Source organism: Microplitis demolitor, chromosome 5 (genome assembly GCF_026212275.2).
Source record: "Microplitis demolitor isolate Queensland-Clemson2020A chromosome 5, iyMicDemo2.1a, whole genome shotgun sequence".
Classification (NCBI taxonomy): Eukaryota; Metazoa; Arthropoda; class Insecta; order Hymenoptera; family Braconidae; genus Microplitis; species Microplitis demolitor.
This window is the reverse complement of record NC_068549.1, coordinates 5,852,986-5,877,900: the sequence shown is the minus strand read 5'-3', so window position 1 is coordinate 5,877,900 and position 24,915 is coordinate 5,852,986. Positions and strand designations below refer to the sequence as shown.

At 27.0% G+C, this 24,915-nt stretch overlaps 5 protein-coding genes and 1 non-coding gene across 6 annotated transcripts; 1 reads left to right on the top strand and 5 right to left on the bottom strand.

The window, feature by feature from the left end:
• The first annotated feature begins 2,930 nt into the window (after positions 1-2,930).
• Positions 2,931-6,898, top strand: LOC103574457 (vanin-like protein 2). Its single transcript, XM_008553904.3, has 5 exons — positions 2,931-3,697; positions 3,798-3,935; positions 4,038-4,196; positions 4,745-5,574; positions 5,645-6,898. The coding sequence occupies exons 1-5, from the start codon at positions 3,632-3,634 to the stop codon at positions 6,027-6,029; spliced, it is 1,578 nt and encodes a 525-aa protein (XP_008552126.1). The 5' UTR covers positions 2,931-3,631; the 3' UTR covers positions 6,030-6,898.
• LOC128667895 (5S ribosomal RNA) lies at positions 4,494-4,614 on the bottom strand. Its single transcript, XR_008403809.1, has one exon. It is a non-coding gene; the product is annotated as a 5S ribosomal RNA (ribosomal RNA).
• Positions 6,899-6,997: 99 nt separating the features above from the next.
• Positions 6,998-8,471, bottom strand: LOC103574456 (ribosomal RNA small subunit methyltransferase NEP1). The gene is made up of 3 exons (XM_008553903.1): positions 8,174-8,471; positions 7,652-7,895; positions 6,998-7,375 (listed from the first exon to the last, which is right to left on the bottom strand). The coding sequence occupies exons 1-3, from the start codon at positions 8,315-8,317 to the stop codon at positions 7,059-7,061; spliced, it is 705 nt and encodes a 234-aa protein (XP_008552125.1). The 5' UTR covers positions 8,318-8,471; the 3' UTR covers positions 6,998-7,058.
• A 1,266-nt stretch (positions 8,472-9,737) lies between these two features.
• On the bottom strand, positions 9,738-13,828 carry LOC103574455 (neprilysin-2). The gene is made up of 10 exons (XM_008553902.2): positions 13,622-13,828; positions 13,408-13,496; positions 13,260-13,295; positions 12,737-12,982; positions 12,453-12,664; positions 12,199-12,375; positions 10,994-11,488; positions 10,622-10,916; positions 10,276-10,526; positions 9,738-10,186 (listed from the first exon to the last, which is right to left on the bottom strand). Exons 1-10 carry the CDS (start codon positions 13,639-13,641, stop codon positions 9,845-9,847), a joined length of 2,163 nt encoding a protein of 720 aa, XP_008552124.1. The 5' UTR covers positions 13,642-13,828; the 3' UTR covers positions 9,738-9,844.
• A 200-nt stretch (positions 13,829-14,028) lies between these two features.
• LOC103574454 (neprilysin-2) lies at positions 14,029-21,021 on the bottom strand. The gene is made up of 9 exons (XM_008553901.2): positions 20,711-21,021; positions 20,588-20,632; positions 18,361-18,606; positions 18,051-18,262; positions 17,748-17,924; positions 16,637-17,125; positions 16,261-16,555; positions 15,022-15,272; positions 14,029-14,936 (listed from the first exon to the last, which is right to left on the bottom strand). The coding sequence occupies exons 1-9, from the start codon at positions 20,805-20,807 to the stop codon at positions 14,595-14,597; spliced, it is 2,154 nt and encodes a 717-aa protein (XP_008552123.1). The 5' UTR covers positions 20,808-21,021; the 3' UTR covers positions 14,029-14,594.
• Positions 21,022-23,083: 2,062 nt separating this feature from the next.
• Positions 23,084-24,310, bottom strand: LOC103574453 (uncharacterized). The gene is made up of 2 exons (XM_008553899.2): positions 24,145-24,310; positions 23,084-23,515 (listed from the first exon to the last, which is right to left on the bottom strand). Exons 1-2 carry the CDS (start codon positions 24,217-24,219, stop codon positions 23,237-23,239), a joined length of 354 nt encoding a protein of 117 aa, XP_008552121.1. The 5' UTR covers positions 24,220-24,310; the 3' UTR covers positions 23,084-23,236.
• Between the last annotated feature and the right edge of the window lie 605 nt (positions 24,311-24,915).

The following is a 24,915-nucleotide window of genomic DNA, read 5'->3' as shown; positions in this document are numbered from 1 at the left end:
TATTGCAATTATATAAACAGTTAATAAAAATTTAATATTAATATTAATTTCTGTTTGATGTCAACATCTGCATCAATAATTTTTCTGCACGTAGCGTTTATAATAATTAGTTAAAATTTTTAATTACTATGTTCAATTAAGAAAAAAATGAAAATTTTTTTATTAGTAATTATATTTGTTTGAAATTTTTACTAGTAATTTTAAAATAATTTTTAATAATAAATGAAAAAAAAAATGTGATTATTAGTTTAAAAAAAATGTATAATTATTGAGTTGAATTTATTTGACAAAAAAATTTTTATACCAAAAAAGCAATCAGTCTCTGATGGTCATTAGTGGACGTTAAAAATGATGTTTAAAATGTCCTAAAAATGGTGTCTTAAGCTTAGACAAAAAATAAAAAAAATTTTGCAATATGTAGATAAAAAAAAGGTTAACTCTTGTGAAGAGTCGCTAGATTAATAATTAACTAAATAGAGTTGAAGAATAAATCTTGTTCAATAAATACACAACATATAGACAATAAACATGTCCATTAATAAAAAAAAAATTAATGATTAAAATAAAATGCATCATCAATAGAGAAATAAATAATTCAATTATTCCTTTTATCACAGCATCAAAAACGATCATGCAAGTGCATCCCTACATGTAATTTTTTGAATATTTCAAACTTACAAAAATATATTTCAAAAAAATTAAATTTATATGATGACCTCTACCTACTTTATTTATATGAGATATATTCTATCGGACAATATCTAAACGAATTGAAATTTTTAATATTTCTTCATATATCTACTCATAAATATCTACTGGAAAATTTACTCAAATATGATCATATCTATTCAAGTACGATCAGATATGTTTCTATATGGTCATGTATGAATATGAACTTGATAAGTTCATGATCATCAATGATAACATGTGATCAAGTAGATCATATATAATCATATATACTCATATGTGACCACATATAACTATAAATATTTAGAACTTTGTGTTATCTTACACGATCATATATGATCATACATAATTATAACCTATTAAATAACCCAAGCAAAATACTCAGATATGATCATATATATTCAAGTATGATCAGATATAAGTTGCTATATCCTTGGGTATGAATATAAACTTGATAAGATCATGATCTTAGATACGATATTGCGTGTTCCAGATCATATATATTCATATCTGATCATATATTATCGTGAATTTAACCTGCACGAAAATAATCAAATACAGCTATATATTTAAGTATGATCAGATATGAGGATATATATGATCATATACAATATAATGCGTGGTCATATGTGATAAACCAGGACCATATCTATATATATGATCACATATTACTATAATTATTAAGAATCTTGTGTTATCATATACGATCATACATGATCATATATATTCATATATGACCATACATAATTATAACAGATTAGTTAACCCGGGAAAAAATACTCAGATGTGATCATGTATCATCAGATAGTGTCATTTCCCATATCTGATCAGGTATGAGTCTTTTATAGATGATCGTATCTAAGTATTTTTTCATAATAATTATTTTTATATAAATTCATTATCATGGAAAAATTAAACGGTCCGTCTGATTAATGGTCTTCTGGTTTTTTAAATGTCAGAAATTTAAGTGTAGGGATGCACCTGATTTATATTTAACATAAATTATGAAACATAATTATGTTTAATTAAAAGTTCACGGGTATTTAGTTTGTTATTTAAAATAAAAACTATCCGTATGGACAATATTTTTACACCAAAAAATTGACTAAAATTTGTAAATCTGTTTTTAAAAAATGAAACATGAAATAATTCATCGGAAATATTATATTTGAATTAATTATTAATTTTTATTTTAAAACTTGATGTTTAGTAATAAAAAATCATCGCTCAATGTATTTAATAACATGATCATAATTATAAAAAACATTTTTAAACAATAATAAAAATTGCCGTTCCCTCCAATGAAACATTCATTAAAATACATAGAAATAAAAATAAAATTCTGTTAAACTAAAATACTAAATACTAGTTAAAGTTTAAATAATTATTACCGGTTTACTAAAAGCAAATGACTAAAATAAAATATGTATAAAAAAATTTAAATACAAATAAATCATTCACCTGATACTATGTTAGTTTCATTTAATTAGCTGTAATTAATTATAAAAAATATATTTATTATAAAATATATATTATTACACAAAATAATTTATTTTTAAAAAAAAAAACTGTAATTTATTTTCTTTCGTATGCAAGTGGAAAAACCGTAATATTATTTCTGCACTAAATGGAAACTTTGTCCCAGTTTTTCTCTTTGAAAAACATAAATTTTCAAAAAATGAAAATGTGGGTTGCTAGATTACAGAGTATTGCATTTTGAGTTTGAAATAGTTTTTAAAAAAATAGTCTCCTGATCGAGTTTAAGAGCTTGGCATTAAAATGAAAATAACTAGAAAACAATGCAGAATTCGAAAAAACTTTATGAGCAATAATTTGTAGGAAATAAAAATGTCTACAATAAAGGTCCTATGATATTTTGTGATAAGTCTGATAGTTTCTCCGTAAAAGTAAAAAGATCTTAAAATTTAATATAAATTCGAGTTCAAGCTCAAATAACTTTTGAACAAATGAATTTATCAAAAAATTATGAGAAACTTTATTTGTAGAGCATTTAATTCTCTACAAGAAAAAATTTCTGCAGATTTTTTTTACGACGAATCTTGAGCTAGTCATAAAAATCAAGACATGAAAAAAAAAAAATTTCCATGTTATTTTTAAGAAAAATATAAAAGTGCGATGCGGAACCTCTTAATGTGACTATTAAGAGCCCTTTGAAACTTTTGGACCTGTTTGAAACTTTTTTTTTTTTTAAACACCCTAATGTAGATAATTAAATAATATTATCAATTATAAGAGCGCGTCACTTTAAACGGAAGTAGAATTGATATAGAGTGAACAGGAAAATAAAAAGTTAGATGAGAAATACAAGGTAGTATGAATTATAAATATAGAAAAACGAGTTATATCGATAAGGAAAATGGGGATTCCCATTTAATTCTGCGCTCGCGCATGACAAGTTCATATTACGATTTAATTTAAATAAAAAATAACAAGCTAATTCGATAAATTGGGAGTGATATAAAAAACAGCTTGGGGACTGAAGACGATAAATAGCAGACTCGCGCGTTACTAGACTAATCATTTATCGTTTCGCTGTGCAATGCTTTTCAATCTCATTATAAAACGTCAATTAATTTCCATTTAATAAATTTGTAAATAACGGATAAAAATGAAGTATGTCTATCAATAAATAAATAAAAAAAGAATCTAAAGCCGGTTATTTATCAAACTTTACTTACAATAGTGTTGTGATATTTAAAAAAATTTCATAAATTTTCGTAAATGCATTTACTGGTTGACATAGTGATTTCATTTTTGAATTTCATTTTTGGTGAAAATTTTCTGTAGAGTGAGAAGTAATAAAATATTATAAGAGAATAAATAATCAAACCGTTTGATAATTTCTAATTACAATTCTTTTGTTGCAATAAAAAGATAGATTTATAGTTATCGTTAATTGTAATTAATAATTTAGGAAATAAAGATGATTTTAGGGTCAACTAATTTGTATCTCTTCAGTATGTTTTGCTTGGCAAGCTTGACATCACAAGTAAGAAATATTGTAAAAATTAATGTTTAGTTTCTCATGATGTTAAAAAATTTAATATTTTTAATTTGATCGTCTTAAATATTACAAAAATGCTTGACAGGTTTCGCTGCCATCGTCAAATTACTACATCGGAGCGGTAGTTGAATACCACCCTATTATTGAAGGTCCGAATAGCACTGCTATTGCTGAAGAAAATTCCGAAAACTTTATAAAATTTTTGAAAACAGCAAATGAACATGTAATTTATAAATCACATATGTATATTTGTTGTTGTGATATATTCGTATTACAACATAAGAAAAACAATAATTTTTACTGATATAATTGTATATTTTTATAGCAAGTTGATATAATTGTATTTCCGGAAAATGGGTTATTTAGCGGCGAACCATTTCCTCCTATTTTTCACCGAAGTTTTTATTTGCCTCACAGTACATATTTGCCTGACCATAAAGAATTTAAAGTTTTGTGCCGCGACGTGTCATCTAATGTTATGGAGGTAAGAAAAGTTTCCCTTGAGATTTGAAGCAAATTATTAGAATTTACGATCCTAAGTTAGCAGACAGTAATTTTCGGATTTTTTTTTAACAAATCAATTACAAAAAAAAAAAAAAAAAACAAAAACTAGAAATATGCATGTGTAGAAAATTAAAAAACTTTCAGGTGCAATTTTTTAGAATTTATGAATAAGTTCGAATCAGTTGAATTTAATTTTTGATGACTTGAAATTTTCGAATTTTGTATTTGATTACAAAGATATAATTATGTAATTATAAGAAAAAGAATAAAAAAGAGAAGACAACAGCACATGGTGTTCCCAAGCGGTCACCCATCCAAGTACTAACCATGCTCAATGCTACTTAACTTCAGTGATCGGACGAGAACTGGTGCCTTATTAGCATGATATGGCCGTTGTCGAAATTTGTTATTTTCAATGACGTATTTACACGGAAAAAAAAATTAACGTACCTGAAAATCAAAAAAATTTTCAACAGGCATACTAATTTATAATGTATTCATATATTTATTTATTTATTACGTTATCAGGTTGTAAAGTCAATATCTTGTGCAGCAAAACAGTACGCGATGTATATTGTACTGAATGTACATGAAAAGGAAAAATGTTTGGGTGACAATTGCGCCGAAGACGGTTACAATCTCTATAATACTAACATAGTATTCGATCGAAATGGCGCCTTAATAGCCAAGTACCGGAAATGGAATTTATTTGCCGAAGTTGGATTTAATAAAACACCGAAACCCGAGTTGTCGAGCTTCCGTACGGATTTCGGTGTTACATTCGGTCAGTTTATATGCTTCGATATATTCTTCGGTGCGCCAGCTCTCGAACTTGTGCGCGAGAAAAACATAACGGACATTATTTTTTCAACCCATTGGTTTTCTCATCTTCCCTATTTGACCGCGAATCAAATTCAAGCTGGATGGTCTTATGTTAATGATGTTAATTTTCTCGGTTCTGGTTACAATGCACCAGCAACTGGTAATACTGGCACTGGTATTTATGCTGGAAAATATGGTCACTTAGCGCGTATTTGGAATGAAAAGGCAGCAAATGCGTTAATTGTCGCTAAAATACCTAAAGTATTAAATGGTCAACGCATGCAACCGATTAACCAAAATGATACTCAAATTATTTATTATTCGGCTACGGAAATACCTTCAGTTAGACGACAAATACTTATGTCACAGCAAAAACTTTTTTCCGAAGATTTGTCACTTTTTACTAGTAAACTTTTCCGACCTATTAATGGCGCCCTCAGTTCCATAGTTTGTCATCACGACTTTTGTTGCAATTTCACTACCGATACTTTATATCACGACGATGTTAACAAGGGTTCGAATGTTAAATATTACAGGTATTTATCATATCATTTTAATTAATTTATAAATAACTATCATCATCTAATTAACGATTTAATTTTCTAGATACCGTTACGCTGTATTCAATGGTACCGTATCATACCCGAAGCTTGGTATAGCAGGTTTAGAAATTTGCAGCATAATTTCATGTCTTGATGACAATCCAAAAAGCTGCAATCAACGATTTGACATTAATGCTAACATTGTTCATCCTGTTACATTTAATTCAATTGTACTTTCAAGTATATCACGAGATTCTATAAATATTCCTCATTTTCCACTAAGTATAGACGATCAAATTAATCCATTGAATGTTAATGACTTTACTTTTATCCGTAAAAAAATAAATGAAACTCATGTGAGCTTAAATTACACGCTAACGAAACCTTATAATAATTTGATGACTTTTGCTATTTTTGGAAGAAATTTTGTAAATGATTATTTCTTATAGAAAATCAGTTTTATCATAATTTTTAAGTCATTTGATAGAAATTACTACAATTTTATATACTCTCTAGAATGAAATCAGTGAATTTCACTTCGAGTTAATGGATATTCACTGGGAACCAGCTATAAGTATACCACTGGTTGAATTGATGGTATACTTATAGCTGTAGAAATAGTAACTATCCATTTATTCGCAGTGAATTTCACTAATTTATTTTTAGAGGGTAATATTACATTTATAAATTTTTGTATTTTTGTGAAAAAAATAAAAATGATTATTCATACAAAATATTTACGTTTTATTTTAAATGAATAAGATTTCGCGGATTATATATTTTTAATGATAGACAAAATTAAATATATATAAATAGGAAAAATGTAAATTTGATAGAATATAAAATATATTTAAGACGCGTTTTAATTTGTTTCTCTACTCGCACTCAACTGGATAAACGGTACTATCTTTGTTGCACTTGTACAGTAAATGGGAACTTTGTCCAAGCTTTTCTCGTAAACAAATAGCAGTTATTAAAAAATTGAAGTGCATTTCGCTAGTTCATAGAGTAAAGAATCGGGTCTGTGTTTTTATTTTGCGTTTAGAGCTTTTATTTCAGAGAAAAGCTTGGACAAAATTATCTGGAAACCGTTCTTAAGAAACTTTTTCAATTTCCCGCTATGAGTTTTTTAAATTTTCAAAAAAAGGGAAGTTAATGATTTTGGTTCGATTTTTAAAAATTGAGTTTTCATCAGATCTCGATGTTTTGAGCTCGAAAACAGTGGGAAGTTTTGGGGTTGCTTTGCAGGGTCAACCGTTTTTCAGATTTTTTGTCTATGATTTTAAACCGAATAATAAATCAGCTATCAGTCTCGTCCTAGTTATAAATCTTCATTCATTAACACACTGCTTATGCTTCAATGCATTGAAGCGTAATTAAAAAAAAAATAATAGTCATACCCACTTCTCGGTGTAGATAATATTTATAATTATTAGAAATTCATATATTTATTAAATAATTAATTAATAATTTTTATTTTACATCCACTTCCTTGCAAACGCAGAACATAAACTAGCACAAATATACGCTCCAGATGATGAATAATCATTGATAGCGATTGTAGAGTCTGTGTAATCAGTTTTCACTTGTCCTTGATCTATCGCACCAACGACGATAGCTACTGGTTCTTCATCAGGTACAAGTTCCTCGGGATATTTAAATGTACTTGCGCGACAAGACATTAATATTTTTTTACAATTAGCTGGCAAATAATCAGTCACGGGATTTTTTATGACTTTCAGCAAATCTACTGACTGGCCTGCTGCTCGTACTTTATTACTATGAAGCAGTTGCGCTGGAAATTGATAATAAAAAATTTATTAAGATCCAATTCAGTAACTTTTTAGAAAAAAAAGCGGATTCTGAATTTAGTAGACAATTTTTTAATTTATTTTTACAATTAAAAAAAAAATTTTTTTAAATGCACATACTCATTTTTAAATTTTGTATACATGCATTTTTTTTAAATTTATTCGATTTACGTTTTGTTCATTTATTTTCAAATTTTCTTAAATTAATTGTCAGCTACATTTTGGCTCACTTCAGTGTCATAAAAAAAAAATATTCTTACCCATTACTCCAGCGAAACGTTTAAATGTTCTCGGTATCCTGGTTCCGGGATTCACTTCAATCAAAACATTTTTATCAGTATGTATATACACTTGTAAAAATCCTTGCCGATTTAAAGGGCTGTCTAATAACATCAGTAGACATTGGTGTACTATTTCCGGTTTAGTTGTCTCACGTTCACGGTTATATTTTTTTAAAAGCGAAATCTCATGTTTTGAATGTAACAATTCAAATTTTTTGGCAACCTAAAAAAATCAAAATACTTTAGTTTGAAAATATGATACTGAAGTTAGTTAACGTCTCATAATTTTCAGATTTATTTAAAAACGACACATCATAAAAAAAAAAAAAATATTTGAAAAAATTGCATTCATAGTTTTTTAAATTTTCTACATGTGCATTTTCTATTATTTTTTTCTTTTTTGTTATTGATTTATTGAAAAAAAAATACGATAATTTTTAAATGTCTACTTACTTGAGAATCATTTTAAAATCAATATTTATAAATAATTGCATTAATTACCTTTGCTGTTTCTAATTGCGCATTTTCTAAAATAATTATTAAACGTTTATCAAAATTAACTGGAGTACTATCTTTTAAACGTTTTTCCACGAGGTTATGTTCACTATCATCGTATTCACTTTCTCTTGAACGTTTTTTAACCATTATTTTAAATTATAAATAATTATATCTATTTCTTAAATATATTAATAGTTTATATTAATAGTTTATAAAAAATAAATAATTAAACAGTTATTTATTTAAATGTCACTTGTGTTTTTGTGCTTCCACGTGCTGACTTGAACTGTTTTTTCCGGAATGTGCCGCGATTTTTATGTCGAGGTTGATAATACAGAATTTACAATCGAAATAAGATGTCAAGTTGACTGCAAAAAGTTGATCAGCACAAGATCAGTAATTTCTCTATACTGATGAATCTGTCGTATTGTTAATTTATTAAATAATGAAATTTTTTTTTGTACTTGAAATACAATTCGAATTTCGATACGGGGCTAGAGTTAGAGCATTTCTGAATGTACCCAGACTGAAAAATATACTCGAAATTTTTTATTTTCATCAATAATTTATTAATTATTCTCATTACTTACTCGGTAAATTTAAATATTTGAAGAATAAATTATTAGAAATTGGAAAAAACTAAAAATCGTGCGTCAAAATAAAATGGCGGCAGAATGATAGAAAAATATTTAAAATATTAAAAAAAAACACTTGAGTGTTTGAACAAACCTTGGTGGGGAAATAATATGCAGAAGGGTATCCTAATACACTTGGAGATTTAATTTAAATTGCTCCAAGTGTATTGCAGCTAAAAAACGTCACTTAACTGCTATTTCCCACCAGACGATGCCAGATGATTTGGCTCAGGAACTTTGAAGATATCAGCATCAGCTATCAGCAATACTTTACACTAGCATTGAACACTCGCCACTTAACTACACCATAGACACTTCGCAAAATTTAATTAACAAAAGATAAATTTTATGATCACTGAACAATTTTACACGATTTAACTGCAATAATGTGTTTTAATTTAAACGTAAAAAAGGATCTGGACTATTACTGCCATTGTAGATGATACTGACTGCCGCTATTGAACCGCCAGCTGATACAAAATAATCGATTTTACGATTTATTCGACCCTCCCCACTTTAGCAAAAATTTGAACGTTGTATATAGTGACGCGCAGTAGCGCCAACGTGGCGCGAAATTTCAAAATTGAAATTTAACAATTAAATTAAAATTTAGAAATATCAATAATTATATTAATTAGAGTATAAAATAAACTTGATATTTTTATTTTTATCAATAATTTATTAATTATTCTCATTACTTACGCGGTAAATTTGAATATTTTAAAAAAAAATTATTAGAAATTAGAGAAAACTAAAAATCTTACGTTAAAATAAAATCGCGGCAAATATAATAGAAAAATATTTAAAAAAAATTTAATTACCGATATTATTTTAACACCGTTTATGGAGCTTAATTTAACACCGGAGTAGAGTAGACTTACACCATTTTTTTACAGTCTGATACCAAACATAAGAACATAAACATTTTACTTTTATTATTTCAGAAGTAAGTCTTTATTCAAATATAATACATGTCATTTTTATTAAAAAAAAATGTTAAAACCATATTTGTATTAAATAAATACTCTATAACTAAAAACTACCACAGAGCGCATTTATTTTTTGGATTCATTGGAGAACCCAGTGGGCATTTGAAGTCATCTGAAAATTCTTTCATGTTTGATAACGATCCTACTATTCGAAATTCAGCTGGGCTGTGACTGTCTCCGATTAATAGTATTTTTATAGCCTCAGGACGTTGTACAGTACACCAAGTATGACCTGCACTAACCCAGAACATTTGTTTCGGTGTAAAATGATCAAGTCCAGGAAGCCGAGGTTCTGGTTTACTTGATTCCGTCAAATTTCTGTAAGCCAAATAAGCCATTTTGACACCTCCATTGTCAGCAATATTTTCAGAAATAGTTTTCACTCCATTAATCTAAAAAAATAATAGAAATTCAACAAACGTAAAAATTTCATACAACAAACTGAAAGTTTTTTTGTTAATTAAAAAAATTCTAGTCCCACATTCGTTCCGACATCTTCAACAGTATAATTGTCATATTGATCCTTCAAACACGTAGCTTTTTTCCAAAATTCTGAATTCGTTACCGGATCCCACCAATTTTCAAAATTACCATCTTTATTAAAATTCATTCCGACTGAATCAAAACCATGAGTGATTTCGTGGCCGATTAAAAAACCAATTGATCCATAATTTATATATCGCGGACGATTGATGTTAAAAAAAGCACCTTGGAGAATAGCAGCAGAAAATCCTGAAAATAATATAATAATATCACTATCGAAGTACAGTTCTTTATAATAAAAAACAATGATTATTGATCAAAGATTATATATACATATCACATACGAATTATATTTTGCTGATGTAAGTAAAATGCATTAACAACAGTGGGATTCATGTATAACTCCCAGCTATTTTTATCAAATGGAATTCTGTAACGCTTAAAATTAATTTCATATGCATGCAATTTTATATTTAATATTGTATTCAAATAAGAATCATTGGCACGTAGTTCCAAATTTTTATAAAGTTCCTCAAATTTATTATCATCAAACAATCCATCGTTATAAGCGATATGATTTACTATAGCATTTACTTTATCTAATGCATGCTTACGAGTTTTATTATCCATCCAATCAACCTATAATAATTGTATAGGTCATTAATAATCAATTAGTAATTGAAGTCAAATTTTATTTTGTCCAGAGAAATACTTACTGTTTGTAAAGTCAGTTTCAATTGGTTTTCAATATTATTAACAATTTCCGCAGTATTATTTTTAACTTCTTCATTAAAATATTTTTTAACATACAGAGAACCAATAACCAGAGACAGGTAGGCTGAGATATTGTCCAAACATTCTTTTGATCTGAGTTCTTTTTTTGAACGACCCAAAATGGCTGTCATAAAATCTACTTGAGGCTTGCGAATTTCGTCATTCAAATAAAATACCGAATCAACGATAACTCTCCATGATATGTAATTAGCTTGAGTTCGTTTTGAAGTTGTGTTGATAAGATTTTCAAATTCTGATATAAAGTAAGGAGTGAATAAAATTATTGTTTCATTTTTGTCTACAGTGACAGAAGGCTTAAGAAGTTTGTTAATGTATTCCAACCAAGGGATACTTGGATGTTTTTTTTCCAATTCAGCTATGGATATTGGATTATAATTTTTAGAGAAGTTGAAATTATTTATTTCATGTAAGCTCATCTGAAACGTATGTATGTAGTCATATTAATTATGGAGCATTCCACACTAAATTAGGGAAGTCGTTACACGGACCATTTTTAATTTTTGTGATACGTTTTAATGAGTATTTAAAGTTGCTGTTGCATAAATTTTTAACGATATTTCAAAGTCAAAAATTTTAAAAAACTCAAACATCTCCGAGATTTTTAAGTCGAAAAAAAAAAAATGTATTTAAAATTGTTCTCATGTATTTTTAGTCGTTTAAAGTTGAAATTTATACAAATTATTTTTTTACAAAAATTTATAATCATTAATTTCTTTAGAATATTTCAAATAATTTTTTATTTGACCGTAAACATTTAGATTATGTTTTGTTTTTCATAAATGAATATATTACTTCATGGAATCTAAAAAAAAAGAGATTCAAACTTCGATAAAAAAGTGATTTTCAAACTTTCTTTTGTAAAAAAATCCATATAAATAATTTTGAATTTTTTTTTTTTTCTGAAAGCAAATTTGAAGTAGAAAAGATAATTTTTTGACTTTTACGAATTATCTACCATTAAAATTTGAAATTCATATTTGGATACCTCGATTACCGATAAAATTTAAACGTCGATTATCTGAACTTTCGTTGAAACATAGAAACCATAAAAATAAAAAAATGGTCAGTGATAGCCGTTAACTGTCCCTTATATTTGATATTTATAAGAATACTTGAGCTCCAATACATTAGCTAATTTTATTTCGAACAAAAGTGATTCAGTCAACTCTCTTTCAGCGGACTCACGATCAGCTCCAAGAAGAACCGCAACATCAACACTATATTTTTTATAATCTTTTACTAATTGATTTTCCAACCCTTTTGATAAAAACGGAGGACTTACTCCCAAAGGAGGCAATTTTAGCTACAATAAATAATAAAAAAAAATAACCTTTAAAATTTACCAAAGGTTTTTTGAAATTTAAAATATGTAAAGCTCACTGTTAAGACTTTTTTTGTATTATTCCTAAGATCAGTATCCATTGCAAAACTGAAAAGATAATTAAACGAGTATCCCATCTCCCGTAACGTGTAGATGGAGTTTGTCCAGTGAAAATCATCTTCTTTCCATTTCTGCCCTTCTAACACTGGCCAGCCCCCTAATTTATTTAATTTACTTAACAAAGGACTCAACCCATTTTCTTTAATTGCAGCTGTAAGAATTTATTTTATTAGAATATGGAAAATTTTTCATATAATCAACGTATGTGTCATTAAATACTAACTTTCATTCATGCAAATATCATAAAAAGTTTTGACAAGTCTTTGTAACTTAGATGTATTTGCCGAAACATTTTCCTCTACTATTTTTTTCAACTGTTCTTGAACCTGATCGTTCAGAGTACCGAAAATATCTAGTTTGTCCTTGTCATCAGGGATATGAGTTTTCTTAACAAAATTACCACACGTAAACTTATAAAAGTTGTCACATGGATTAACACTCGAATTCATGTATTTGAGAATTCTTGATGCTATAATACATAAATATTAATTACTTACGGTACTTTACCAGCTACAAATCCAAGGTAAAAAAATTATTCAATTTTTTATTTATGAATTAATTATTTCTCTTGAATGAAGAAATTAACAATAGTCATTTCTTAAAAATATATAAAAAACTATGATTTTTGTTTAATAAAAATGGAAAAAAAGAGGATCAATTGAAAGATAATTGGCTGATAAATTACTGTAATATAGATTTTAATTACTAAATAAATAAGTTTTTTACTTAAAGTTAATAAAACTTACCGGTATCAACACATTCTGGAGTACGACAAATATCAACTGAAATTTTAACGACAAATTTAAATAGTAAATTGATAACGTATAGCAGAAATTATAATATTTTTCATAGAATTAATAACAAATAAGTATTGTTCATGCCACAAAAAAATACCTGTTTCTGTAGGTAATCCGTAACATGACGAAATTATAGTGATAAAAAATATCAAAAGTCTTTGTTCCGTATACGATCGACTTCTTCGTCTAATCACGTTACCGAAAAAAAAGTTAATTTTATTTTAATAAATAATTATATTGTCATACTCATTGAACTTGACTATGCCATTATTAATGATAATGATGTAATCAATTTTTTTATTTAAACTTACTTGATGATATTTAGCGACATGCTATGTTTTATTGCTTGAACTACCGTATTATAGATACGCTAAGTTTTAAGAATGTTTCAAGCACAAAGTCGGTGAAGAACTAACGGAAAATACACTTCTAACTTCCAGTTGAACTACGAATAAGTATTTTTACAACATATATGTAAGATCTGTGTCGCTAGAACATGTATTTTAAAATAAACTTAAATTGTGTACGTGTGAAACGATAATTTTATTGTTCTTAAAACTGGGTAATTAATTTTTAAACGTTTTTTTTTTTGTGATTTAAAATTATTTGAAAGATTATATCAATATACATATATATGTATATGTATGTTTTTATCTATACAAACTTATCGTTTATTGTAAATCCAATAAAATATTTTAAAACTAATTGCACACTTCGAAGAAAATCAAATTATTACTGGACACACACACACACACACTTACATACAGTATTTCAATCGATAAGATATTAAATGACACACTTATTTTCTTGGATTTATTATTATTATTTTTAGAAAAAATTTATAATCATTTAAAAATGTTAAATTTTTATACTTATAAACTATTTTAATAATTCAATGATACGTTATAAAAGTCAATAGGTGCACATTACAAAATTTTTTTTATAATAGTGTGAATGTATTAACATATAAAATTTTGAATTAATAAAATTCATATCATAAATGTACATCATAAATATATTTTTTTTTTTCGGCAAAATTACCATACTGCGCATTTATTTTCCGGATTAATTAGAAAACCCAGTGGGCATTTAAAGTCATCTGAAAATTAATACTGAATATCCGATGAAGGACTAGTAACCGATAACTTCATAATTTGTAGGTCTTATATTTATAGTTGGGTCTTTTATCTTAATAATTTGGATATATTTATAAAAAAAAATTAGTATTGATAAAATTTACACTATAAACCTATGTCATAAATATTTTTTTTCTTTGCCAAAAAATTACCATACAGCGCATTTATTTTTTGGATTCATTGGAGAACCCAGGGGGCATTTAAAATCATCTGAAAACTCTTTCATATTTGATAATGATCCTAGTACCCGGAATTCTCCTGGACTATGATCATCTATAAGTAACCAAGCATTCAAAGCTTCAGGTCGTTGTATAGAGCACCACATTTGTCCAAGACTAATCCAAAACATTTGATTCGGCGAGAATCGTTCAAGTCCCGGAAGTCGTGGTTCTGATTTCTGCGATTTCGCCCAAGTTTTATAACTTAGATAAGCTATTTTTATCCCTCCATTGTCAGCAATATTTCCATTAAGAGTCGTTAATCCACTTATCTGTAAAATATAACAGAATCACAGTAAGAAATATTTCAAGAGATGAAATTTTTTAATTATGAAACGTTTATTTATTAAATGTTACGTTTTTTTCAACTTCTTTGACTATATAATTGTTATATTGATCGATGAAACATCGCGATTTCTCTATATATTTTTCATTCGTTGATGGTTCCCACCAATCAACCATATTGCCGTTTTTATCAAACAACTTTCCTGTAGTATCAAAACCACGTGTTACTTCGTGGCCAATTAAACAACCGATTGCACCATAATTCATGTATCGTGGGCGGTTTTTATTGTAAAAATCACCTTGAAGAATAGCAGCGGGAATTTCTAAAAAACAAATACCTGGGTCAAAAAATTAACTTGATTTTGGCGTAATTTTAAAAATTGAAAACGAAATAAGTCAAATTTACGGTCTTTTTTTAATATAGTCGACTACTCGTCATAAGCCTGGTCTAGGGGACGTAGGGGGAATTTTTCTTGAAATTTCAGTCTTCCCACCACCGTGCGTTTAGTTTTGTTCTCGACTACCCCTTATAAGACTGTTGTATTTTATTTCATTTTAAACGTCATATTTACATTTTGTTACATACGCGACTATCCCGATTTTCCTGGTGCTTATAGCGCTAAAATAAATACTTATCTTTTTACACTAATAATTATTTGAATGCAAAAATTATAATGATAACGGTATTGATTACAGTAATAATAAAAATAATAATTTTATTGACCAACTTAATGCTCAATAAAACTTTTAAATTGTAACAGAAGCTTTGTATGTAATTGACAATTATGAATAATAAATTATATTTTACTTAATAATGATTAAATTATTATCCGCGAAACATAGATAGTAAATTTCCATCATTAATTTGGATATTCTTTCCTATTGTTAGTTTATAATTTAGACAATTTTAACGGCGGCTTATAACGGGTTCTCTAGTACGAAACTCTTTAGAGTGGTTAAGTAGGGGAAGCTGTTTGGACTCATTAGCTCCCGATTGAAGGAAAGAGGCTTATGAAGGGTACTCGACTGTAAATTAAAAACACACTGTAAGATGTTCGACTTCATCATACTTAGTACCGATTTACGTCAATCGAGTCAAAGCGACTTTAATTTGACTTAGTTGACTTAAATTTTTAAGTTACAAAAGTTATATGAAGTTAAAAAAGTAAGTGTAAGTTGTTAACTATAAGTCAGGTGCAAGTCAAAAAAATTATAGCAGTCAAAATTAATTTTTTTTTGACCCGGTATAAAAATTTTTATCCATCTGTAATAATTATTTAAATTAATTTGTTAATTATGAATTATTCTTACGAATGATATTTTGAAAGGCCAAATAATATGCATCAACATCTATTGGATCAACGTAAGTCATCCAATCATTTTTATTAATTGGTATTCGAAATTGTCTAAGAACAGTATCAGTTTTGTGTAATTTTAAATTCAATATTGCTTGCAAGTACGAATCAGTATAATTGAGCTGAAAATTTTTGAAAATTTTTTCCAATTTTTCATCATATAAAAGCTCATCTGCGTATCCAATATGACTTATCATAGCATCGGCTTTAGCTAAAGCGTGTTTTCTTGTGCGTTCATCCATCCAGTCAACCTATAATAGTAACACTGCATGTTAATTACTCGAACTAGTTTTCAAATTATAGTGGACATGAATATATAAATTGTTATTTACTGTTTTCAAAGTTTTTTTCAACTGATTCTTTATATTATTAACCATTTCAATGGTATTATTTTTAGCGTCTTTGTAAAAATATTTTCTTACATACAGAGCGCTAATAATAAGAGACATTTTACTCGAAATTATGCTTAAGCATTCATTTGATCTGGGTACCCTTTCTGTAAGACCAGTTATTGCTGTCAAAAAATCAAATTGTTTTTCGCGAATTTCATTATTCAAATACGGCACCGAATCCACAATAACTCTCCATATTATGTAATTAGCTTGAGTTCGTTTTGAAGTTTCCTTCATAAGTTTTTCAAAATCTGATATGACGTTTGGAAAATGTACACATACTTCTTCATTTTTATCTAAAATCACATGAGGTTCAAGAATTTTGTTAAAGTATTCTAACCAAGGAATACTGGGATAATTTTTTTCTAATTCAGCTACAGTCATTAGTTCAAAACGTTTAGATGCTGCTTTTTCATTCTGCAAACTAATCTGAAATTATAATTTCATTATTTTTATGATTCGAAATATTAAGATTTGTCCGATAATAATCGTCTACACTGTAAAAAATTTGGGGTGAATATGGACCTTACTTTTCTCTTCGAAGTTATTCCGTCACTTGTTCCGGAGTTTTAAAAATCATTTCGTTACTCGCGTCCATTTGCTTGACGATTTTCATCGCGCGGCGAGCACTGTACCGCCCATGTTAAATGAAATGCGACGTTGCCAAATCGTACTGCTATAATGAATTATTTCTTACAATAACAACAGTAAGTTTGGCAACGTGGTTACAAAAATTGAATCGACGATTTAACTCGCATAATGAGAACTGTGCCGATTTTTATATTCTTGTTAGACATAAATATACTTCTTTTATATTTAAAATGTATAATTATTAATTATACACATATATAACAAAAAAATATAGATTTTAAAGAGAAAATTGGTTAAGTATGAAGTCACAAATATCCATACAGTAACTTTTATTGCAATTTTAGTCAAAAAGGCGGCGTCACGCTCGTAGCGCGAGTAACGAAAGGTTAGTGAACTGAATTCGGAGTGATTTATCGGACAGTACTCTTTTTAAATAATTGTATTTTTAAAATAATCTTACATTAGCTAATTTCATTTCAAACAAAAGTGCTTTCTTGAGTTCATGTGCAGCGTACTGACGTTTAGCCCCAAGAAGAACTGCAATATTTATCATATATTTTTTATATTCGTTGATTAGTTTATTCTCTAGTTCACTTGATAATAATTCACTATCAAATGCCAATTCAGGTAAATTTATCTGCAATAATAAAAAAACCATTAGAAAATCTTAAATTACAGTATCTAATTTAGACTGTATATAAATAATTATTTCTACCAGGATATAAACAGATGAGGGATTAAAGACTTAATATTATTGACTCACATTAATAATTTTTCTAGTATTATTTTTGTAATCACTTTCGATTTCAAAACCAAAAAGATATTCTACAGAGTACCCCATATCTCTTAATAAATATAGAGAATTGGTCCAGTTGAAAGTATCTTCGTTCCATTTATTTCCTTGTAAAACGGGCCATCCACCTAATTTATTTAATTTACTTAGCAAAGGAGACAGTCCGTCTTTTTCAATAGCAGCTGTAAGTATTGATTACATTTACTTCATTAATTTTACAAGCAATGATCAATGCGGTCTATGAAATTCAAATAAGTAATTAACAATTAAATGTACTGACATTGATTCATGCAGATGTTGTACATAGTATTGATAAGCCTGAAAGGCCTCGACAGATTTTGAGAAATATCACTTTCTACAATTGATTTCAATTGTTCGTGCACTTGCTCAGTGATAGTACTGAAAATATCCACTGAATCCTTGTCATCAGGAATCTTGGTAGTATTAATAAAATTACCGCATGTAAATTTATAAAAATTATCACACGGATTAACTGTGGGATCCATGTATTTGATAACTTTTGATGCTATAACAACAATTATTTAACATACATACTAAGAAATAAATTATTGTCAATCTTATAAAGTGTTAGAGTGAATTTTAGAATTCCCTAAAAAATTCGTTTATATCTCAAATATATTCATATTATACCCAAATAATGACGATATTGTTAGTATATATATATCAACTAATAACTATTGTCTGAGAAAATTATTTAATATGATTACTGTTATATTTTCACTACTTTAAGCACTGTATCTAATGTATACTAAAAATTAAATTAATGTAAAATTGATGGTCTTGAGGGAGTCTTGACTCCAAGATCAAATAAAACTTATTTATCTATCTATCTATCTATATGTCTGAAATAGATTAACTGTAGTCTATACCCAATTTATACTGAAAAAAAAGCTGCCGAAAATTTGAACCCTCGATCTCGTTAATATGAAACAAGACAGTGATCCCTTCTTTTGCCACATTGATTTTCAGTTCTATCTCATAAATTCAATGGGTTTTTCTATAAAAATTTTCAGCTGATATTTTAGAAAAATAAAGAAAGGTGTAAGATATGAAATAGATTCAATATTAAGATTTTCAAATATATGGAAATTTTATTCAAACTGTCTAATTTTACTTGATTATAAAAAGTCCCTAGTAGAAATGAAATCGAGTTTTTGTCTAGTAACTGGCCAGTTTTACTAGACTTAAACTAGAAACTGGCCAGTGGGATATCGAGTTTTTGTCAAGTAACTGGCCAGTTTTACAAGAGATCCAAGAGAAACATGGCGGCTTTGAAAAAACTGTCACTTTAAAATTTTAGGTTTTGAGGTTATTAAAATTATCAGTTTCTCGGAAAAATAAAACGATTTTTTGAAAAATACCCAGACAAATTAAAAATTGATTCAAATTAATGTATCTTTCTCCAAATTACTCCAAAAATTTATATGCGATAGATAAATCTAACCTGAAGCATTGATATATATAGATCAATAATAAATATTGACCCGCATTGACAGACATTAAAAATTTATTAATTTAAATAAATAAATTATAACTTATAATAAAAATAATGATTGACAAACAAAATTATTATAAAATTTATTTATTGAGCCTTTCATTGACTTAAATAATCAAAGTTTAATTTCTGAATGTTAAACTATAAAACCGGCAACATCATTATATTTTAAAAATAAATGTAATCATTAAATCGTACTTTCGAAAATTAACTATAATTAAAATTTTATTATTAAAAATGTATAATATTTTTTCTTTTTAATTATGCCTTTTTTCGACTTCCCCCTCCCCAGTTTTTAATAATTCGTCTAAATAAGAATCTGCAATATTTGTTTCTATTGCCCATAGTCGCAATTCACTTATTGTATTCATTTTTTTCATTGATTCCATTTTTTAATGTGTATATTATTAATTATTTATCATAAAATTATTTACATATTAACGTACACATTAAAAAATAGAGGTTAAACAGAAAAAAAATTAATACACACATACACACTAGTACAGAAAATATATTAGTGTGACCCATGTGTGCGCCTTAGCTGTAAGTGGCGGGATTTCTAGTTTTTAGCAGGGATCGCTAGCCAGTTACTGGTCTGAAATCGAATAAAGTCTAGATTATTTCTACTAGGGGTAGTAAAATAATTAAAACATCAATTGCTTTGGGTATTATTCATAAAATAAATCTAAATTTTACTCAATCTCTTTGAAAAATACGGCTGCTTTTTGACTGTGATTGGTTTTTCAGATCAGCCAAGTTATTCAAAAAACAAATCATTAAATTAATCGATCTCAAAATTTAACTGAGACTGTCTTAATGCATCTCTTTGATTGCTGCCTAAAGACGCATTTTTCATTTAATTTTGTGCAATATATTTTCAGAACTAATCTGAATTTATTTGACGACATAAATGTATAGTAAATTTGAATAGATTATTATCTATTGTTTAATATATTATTATTATTATAATTTAATAGAGAATAATACTTACCGGTATCAATGCATTCTTGGGTACGGCAAACATTTGAAACTTTAGCTGTATTGCATAAAAAAATTACAATTAAAATAAAAAAAACCATAATAACACTAAGCCATAGACATTAACGAGTTATACCTGGTTTTATAGGCTTTCCTTTGCTTAAAGAAATAATGGCAATAAAAATAATTACAAAAGTTTGTTTTGAAAACAACGTTTTCTTTCCCCAAATCATATTTCTAATAAATAGTTTAAAAAATTTTAATTAGCTATTTATACTGTACTGTGTAACTTTACAATCGAATACGATAATACACTATAGAATAACAACAAATGATTGTTGTTTTTATAAATTAATGTCAAATATTAAATGTATACTGGTTAACATTCAACGTAATTGTCATTTCCTGTGTTCTATAAATATGTAAAAAATATTTTTTTTTATAATCGATCTGAACAGTGTCGCAACGAATACTCAAATGAACTCAGTTTAAGATATTAATGTTCCTTAAATAGTCGATGAAACGTTCATTTACATATGTATATATATATACTAAATCTGACGGGTAATATATGTGTAAGTTTATATATATATATATATATATATATATATATATATGTATATAATTTTTGAGTCTAATTAGACAAACCTTTAACATTAAAATTGAATTATAAAAGAAGTTGATTAATTTTTAAAATTTCATCACTCTTCTAGTTATAGATTTGTTTTTTAAGTAATTAAAAAATATAAACTAAGAGACGGCGATTGGTTCTTTAAATGTTCACTAGAGAAAATAAAGATAACACTTAATTCAATTATTAATTACAAGAGTAATTAAGTAAGACGCAAGTACATCCGTGTTATCAAAGTTCACTTAAAAAAAACATAATTTTTCAAAAGATAACAAAAATCCGGTCTCTTCCAGTTCTAAAATTATATATCATTGATCATATAAATTATTATATTTATATATCAACCTATGATTAAAATTATTGGGGATATATCTATCTGTTTTATTTATACATCATTGATAATTCGAATTATACTATATGTCTATAATTTAAATTATTTTTATTAATTTCTTTTGCTTCTTTCGTATAAAAGAAAAAAAACTTTGACTTTTTTAAAACGATTTCTAAACTTTTTTATAATTTTTTTTTAACTCTATTTAGTGCAAAATACGACCAGAAATATCTGATTTTCAACTATTTCTGGACTTTTTTTTCCATATTTGAATAGTTTCAAATTAATCATTGATTTATCCTTTAAATTTTCAAAAGTTTAAAAAATATTCAAGAAAAAGTCGTTGTATCATATTTTGAATAGCCAATGCTTTTTAACAATTTTTTTTTTCACGAGCTTTTGCTTTTAAAAGAAATGGATGTTCCAAGTATTCAATGAAGCAAATATTAATTTTTTTACCACCACGATTTATTAATGTTATCTTTTACTATTTTAGCTACAATAAACCATAGTGTCTAAAATCATTCAATTTAGTTGATAAAACAGCAATGAACATTATTTTAATATCTTGTCATGACAGCCACCAGTATTCAATTGCTTAGGGGTCAATAGAGCATATTCGGAAAAAAATTTTAATATATATTCCGATATTCCTATTCTTAAAATAAGCAAGTCTTATTAAAGAAAAAAAAAATCTTGAAAAGTTACAATCTCTATTTCAATTGGTTGCCGAGTGAAAAGAAAAAAAAGGAAGAACTTTTTTTTTTAGGACTACCCACACGGAAAAAGGTATATCCGAGAATCCGGGAAATATATATATCGGATATATATTATTTTGCCGGGATATATATTTTTTCGTGCGGGATAAATAAGTCCATAAAAATTTTTTAATTACTTTGAAATAAAGTTGTTTATCACGAACGAAGAGCTTACTGTCACAAAGAAATAGAAACTATTTTTGTCGAAAAAAGTTAATAAAACAATGAATATGTGTATGGTATGTAATCGAATCTATTATTGAAATTTAGGTGTTAGAAATAAACGCTGCATCCTGTTATTGATATAAGCTGTATTGGTAATTAAATAAAGTTGATAAAAATAAAATTTAAACTATTTATTAAATAGATTTAAAGTATTCACTAACTGTTTTTTTTTTTTTTTTTTATTTAAATTAAGTAGTTTTCAGATCACAGTAACTATTTGATAAAAAGAGAAAAGGTATGACAATTGCGAAAATTTATTTAGGAGGGGTGGCTCGAATAAAGCATCGAAAAATTTTTGTGTATACTGTAATATTTTCTAATTGATTAAAAATGTCTAGAATTGTTATCGAAATGTTTCATTTTCAAACACTTTTGCTCTCAAATCGACAATCGATGATATTTTATCCGTTGATTACTAAACATCTAATTCAATTAAATTTGATTTTTAAACTTCTATTATTATTAAAAAAAAAAAAAGAATCTAAAAACTATTTATGCAATTTTTCAAGCATTTATTATAATTTGCATTGAAGAAGTATAAAGTATGTTGTAAAAAATAAATTCAATAAAAACACATACATTGTTCTATAAAAATGTTTTCATTTGATTAATACATATATATAATACTCGTACAAATTTAAATAAGTGATAAACTGATTAATTTAGATATTTTTTATCGAATTTTCAGTATCTGATATTGTAATTTTTTATTGTTAATTAACGACTTTCATTGTCACAATCGACTTTAAGAGAGTAAAGTGAAGCGTCACTATTTCCAGGTCTATATGATCTCAAATCCATGTTGATGTATCTTGTTCCTGGTGTAGCACATTCGTTAAAAGTCATTTCCCACTGTGCCTTTTCATTTGCATCAAAATCCTTACTGCAATTTGGGTTTGCACTCCAAACCGAAAAACTCACTTTATGCAATGCTGGAGCGTCGTAACTTACTATTGCAGAATTTTGCAGACATCGGTAATTGAATCTACCATTGGTCTATTGAAAAAAAAAAAAAAAAAAAAAAAAAAAAAATTGTTGATTAATGTGTAAATACTCATAACATTAATTACTTAAATGATTCCAGTAGTATTAACTATCATTAAAATTAAATAATTTTTAATTGTAATTCATAAATTGAGGCTTTAGCAATCATTACATTCTTTAGGAATACTTTTACCCACAGCGTTTTAGTCATTTTTACACAGAAGAAAACTGTAGTTGCTACAACAGCAGCTGTAGTTGAAGTTACTTCAAGTTGGAGTTAAGAAATTTCAACTCCAACTTGGAATAACCGCAAACATCTGTAGTAATGTCAGTACTATTTATGTAGTATCCTTTATTACATATTGGAGTACTTTCTACTATAATGTTTTACTACAATATTGTGGTTAAAAGAACCACATATAGAAAAATCAAATACTTCGAAACATTTACAGAATTATTTTAATGGTTTAATAAAAAATAAAACACTTGCATAAAAAGGTTAGGGAATTAGAAAATGTAATTAAAGCCGATTCATAAATATGTTGAACATTTATAAGAAGTATTATTAAAGGGATTAAATTGTATTGAATTAAAATATCTTTTAATCATATTTCTAATCAGTGAAATTAATTATGACTTACCGGATCGTATCTTGCAAACGTGATAGCAATACAAAATGAAAAAAATGTTAAAAATAACATAATATTTTTAGCCATTTTTCGGAGCTTTATTTTCAATTCAAGTTTTAAAAAAACAGATGCGATCAGAAATTATGACGTTACTGCTTGAGAAACTTATAAACTTATGATCTGTCATAAATTTTGTTTTCCTTTTATATAAAACAGTTTGACCTATTTTTTTAGTTATCATAGAGTTTTTCAGTTACTCACGTTATCTATATTTGTTTAGCTTCTGTAGCGATTACCGTAACTGAATAGAGTAAGGGACTTACACTATAAACAATCACGATTTCGAAATAAATTTGAGTATATATTAAATCACATTTTCAATCAATCAGAAAAGACTGTATTTTAATACTAAGTTTTATGACCTGGACTTCAAGTTTTCATCGGGCATAAATTACAGAAAACAACTTTATGTTTAATACAAAAAAATTTTATGCAAAGTCAACAAAAAAATACTCAGAAATAGGAGGCATTTCTCGAAAAGAGGTGCGAATTTCGGTGAAGGTCTATTATGTGACGTACAAACACTCCCAAAAAAAAGTATCAGCTAGAAGTTGATAAAAAAAAAAAAAACAACCAAAAAAATAGATTTTTCGCAAATATTTCATAAACAAAAAAAAATTGAAAAATACTTCAAAACAAAACTTGTAAAGAAGAGAAATTCACATAAAAAAATATTATAAATTTTTATTGTATCTATAAAAAATAATACATAATAGATTTTTG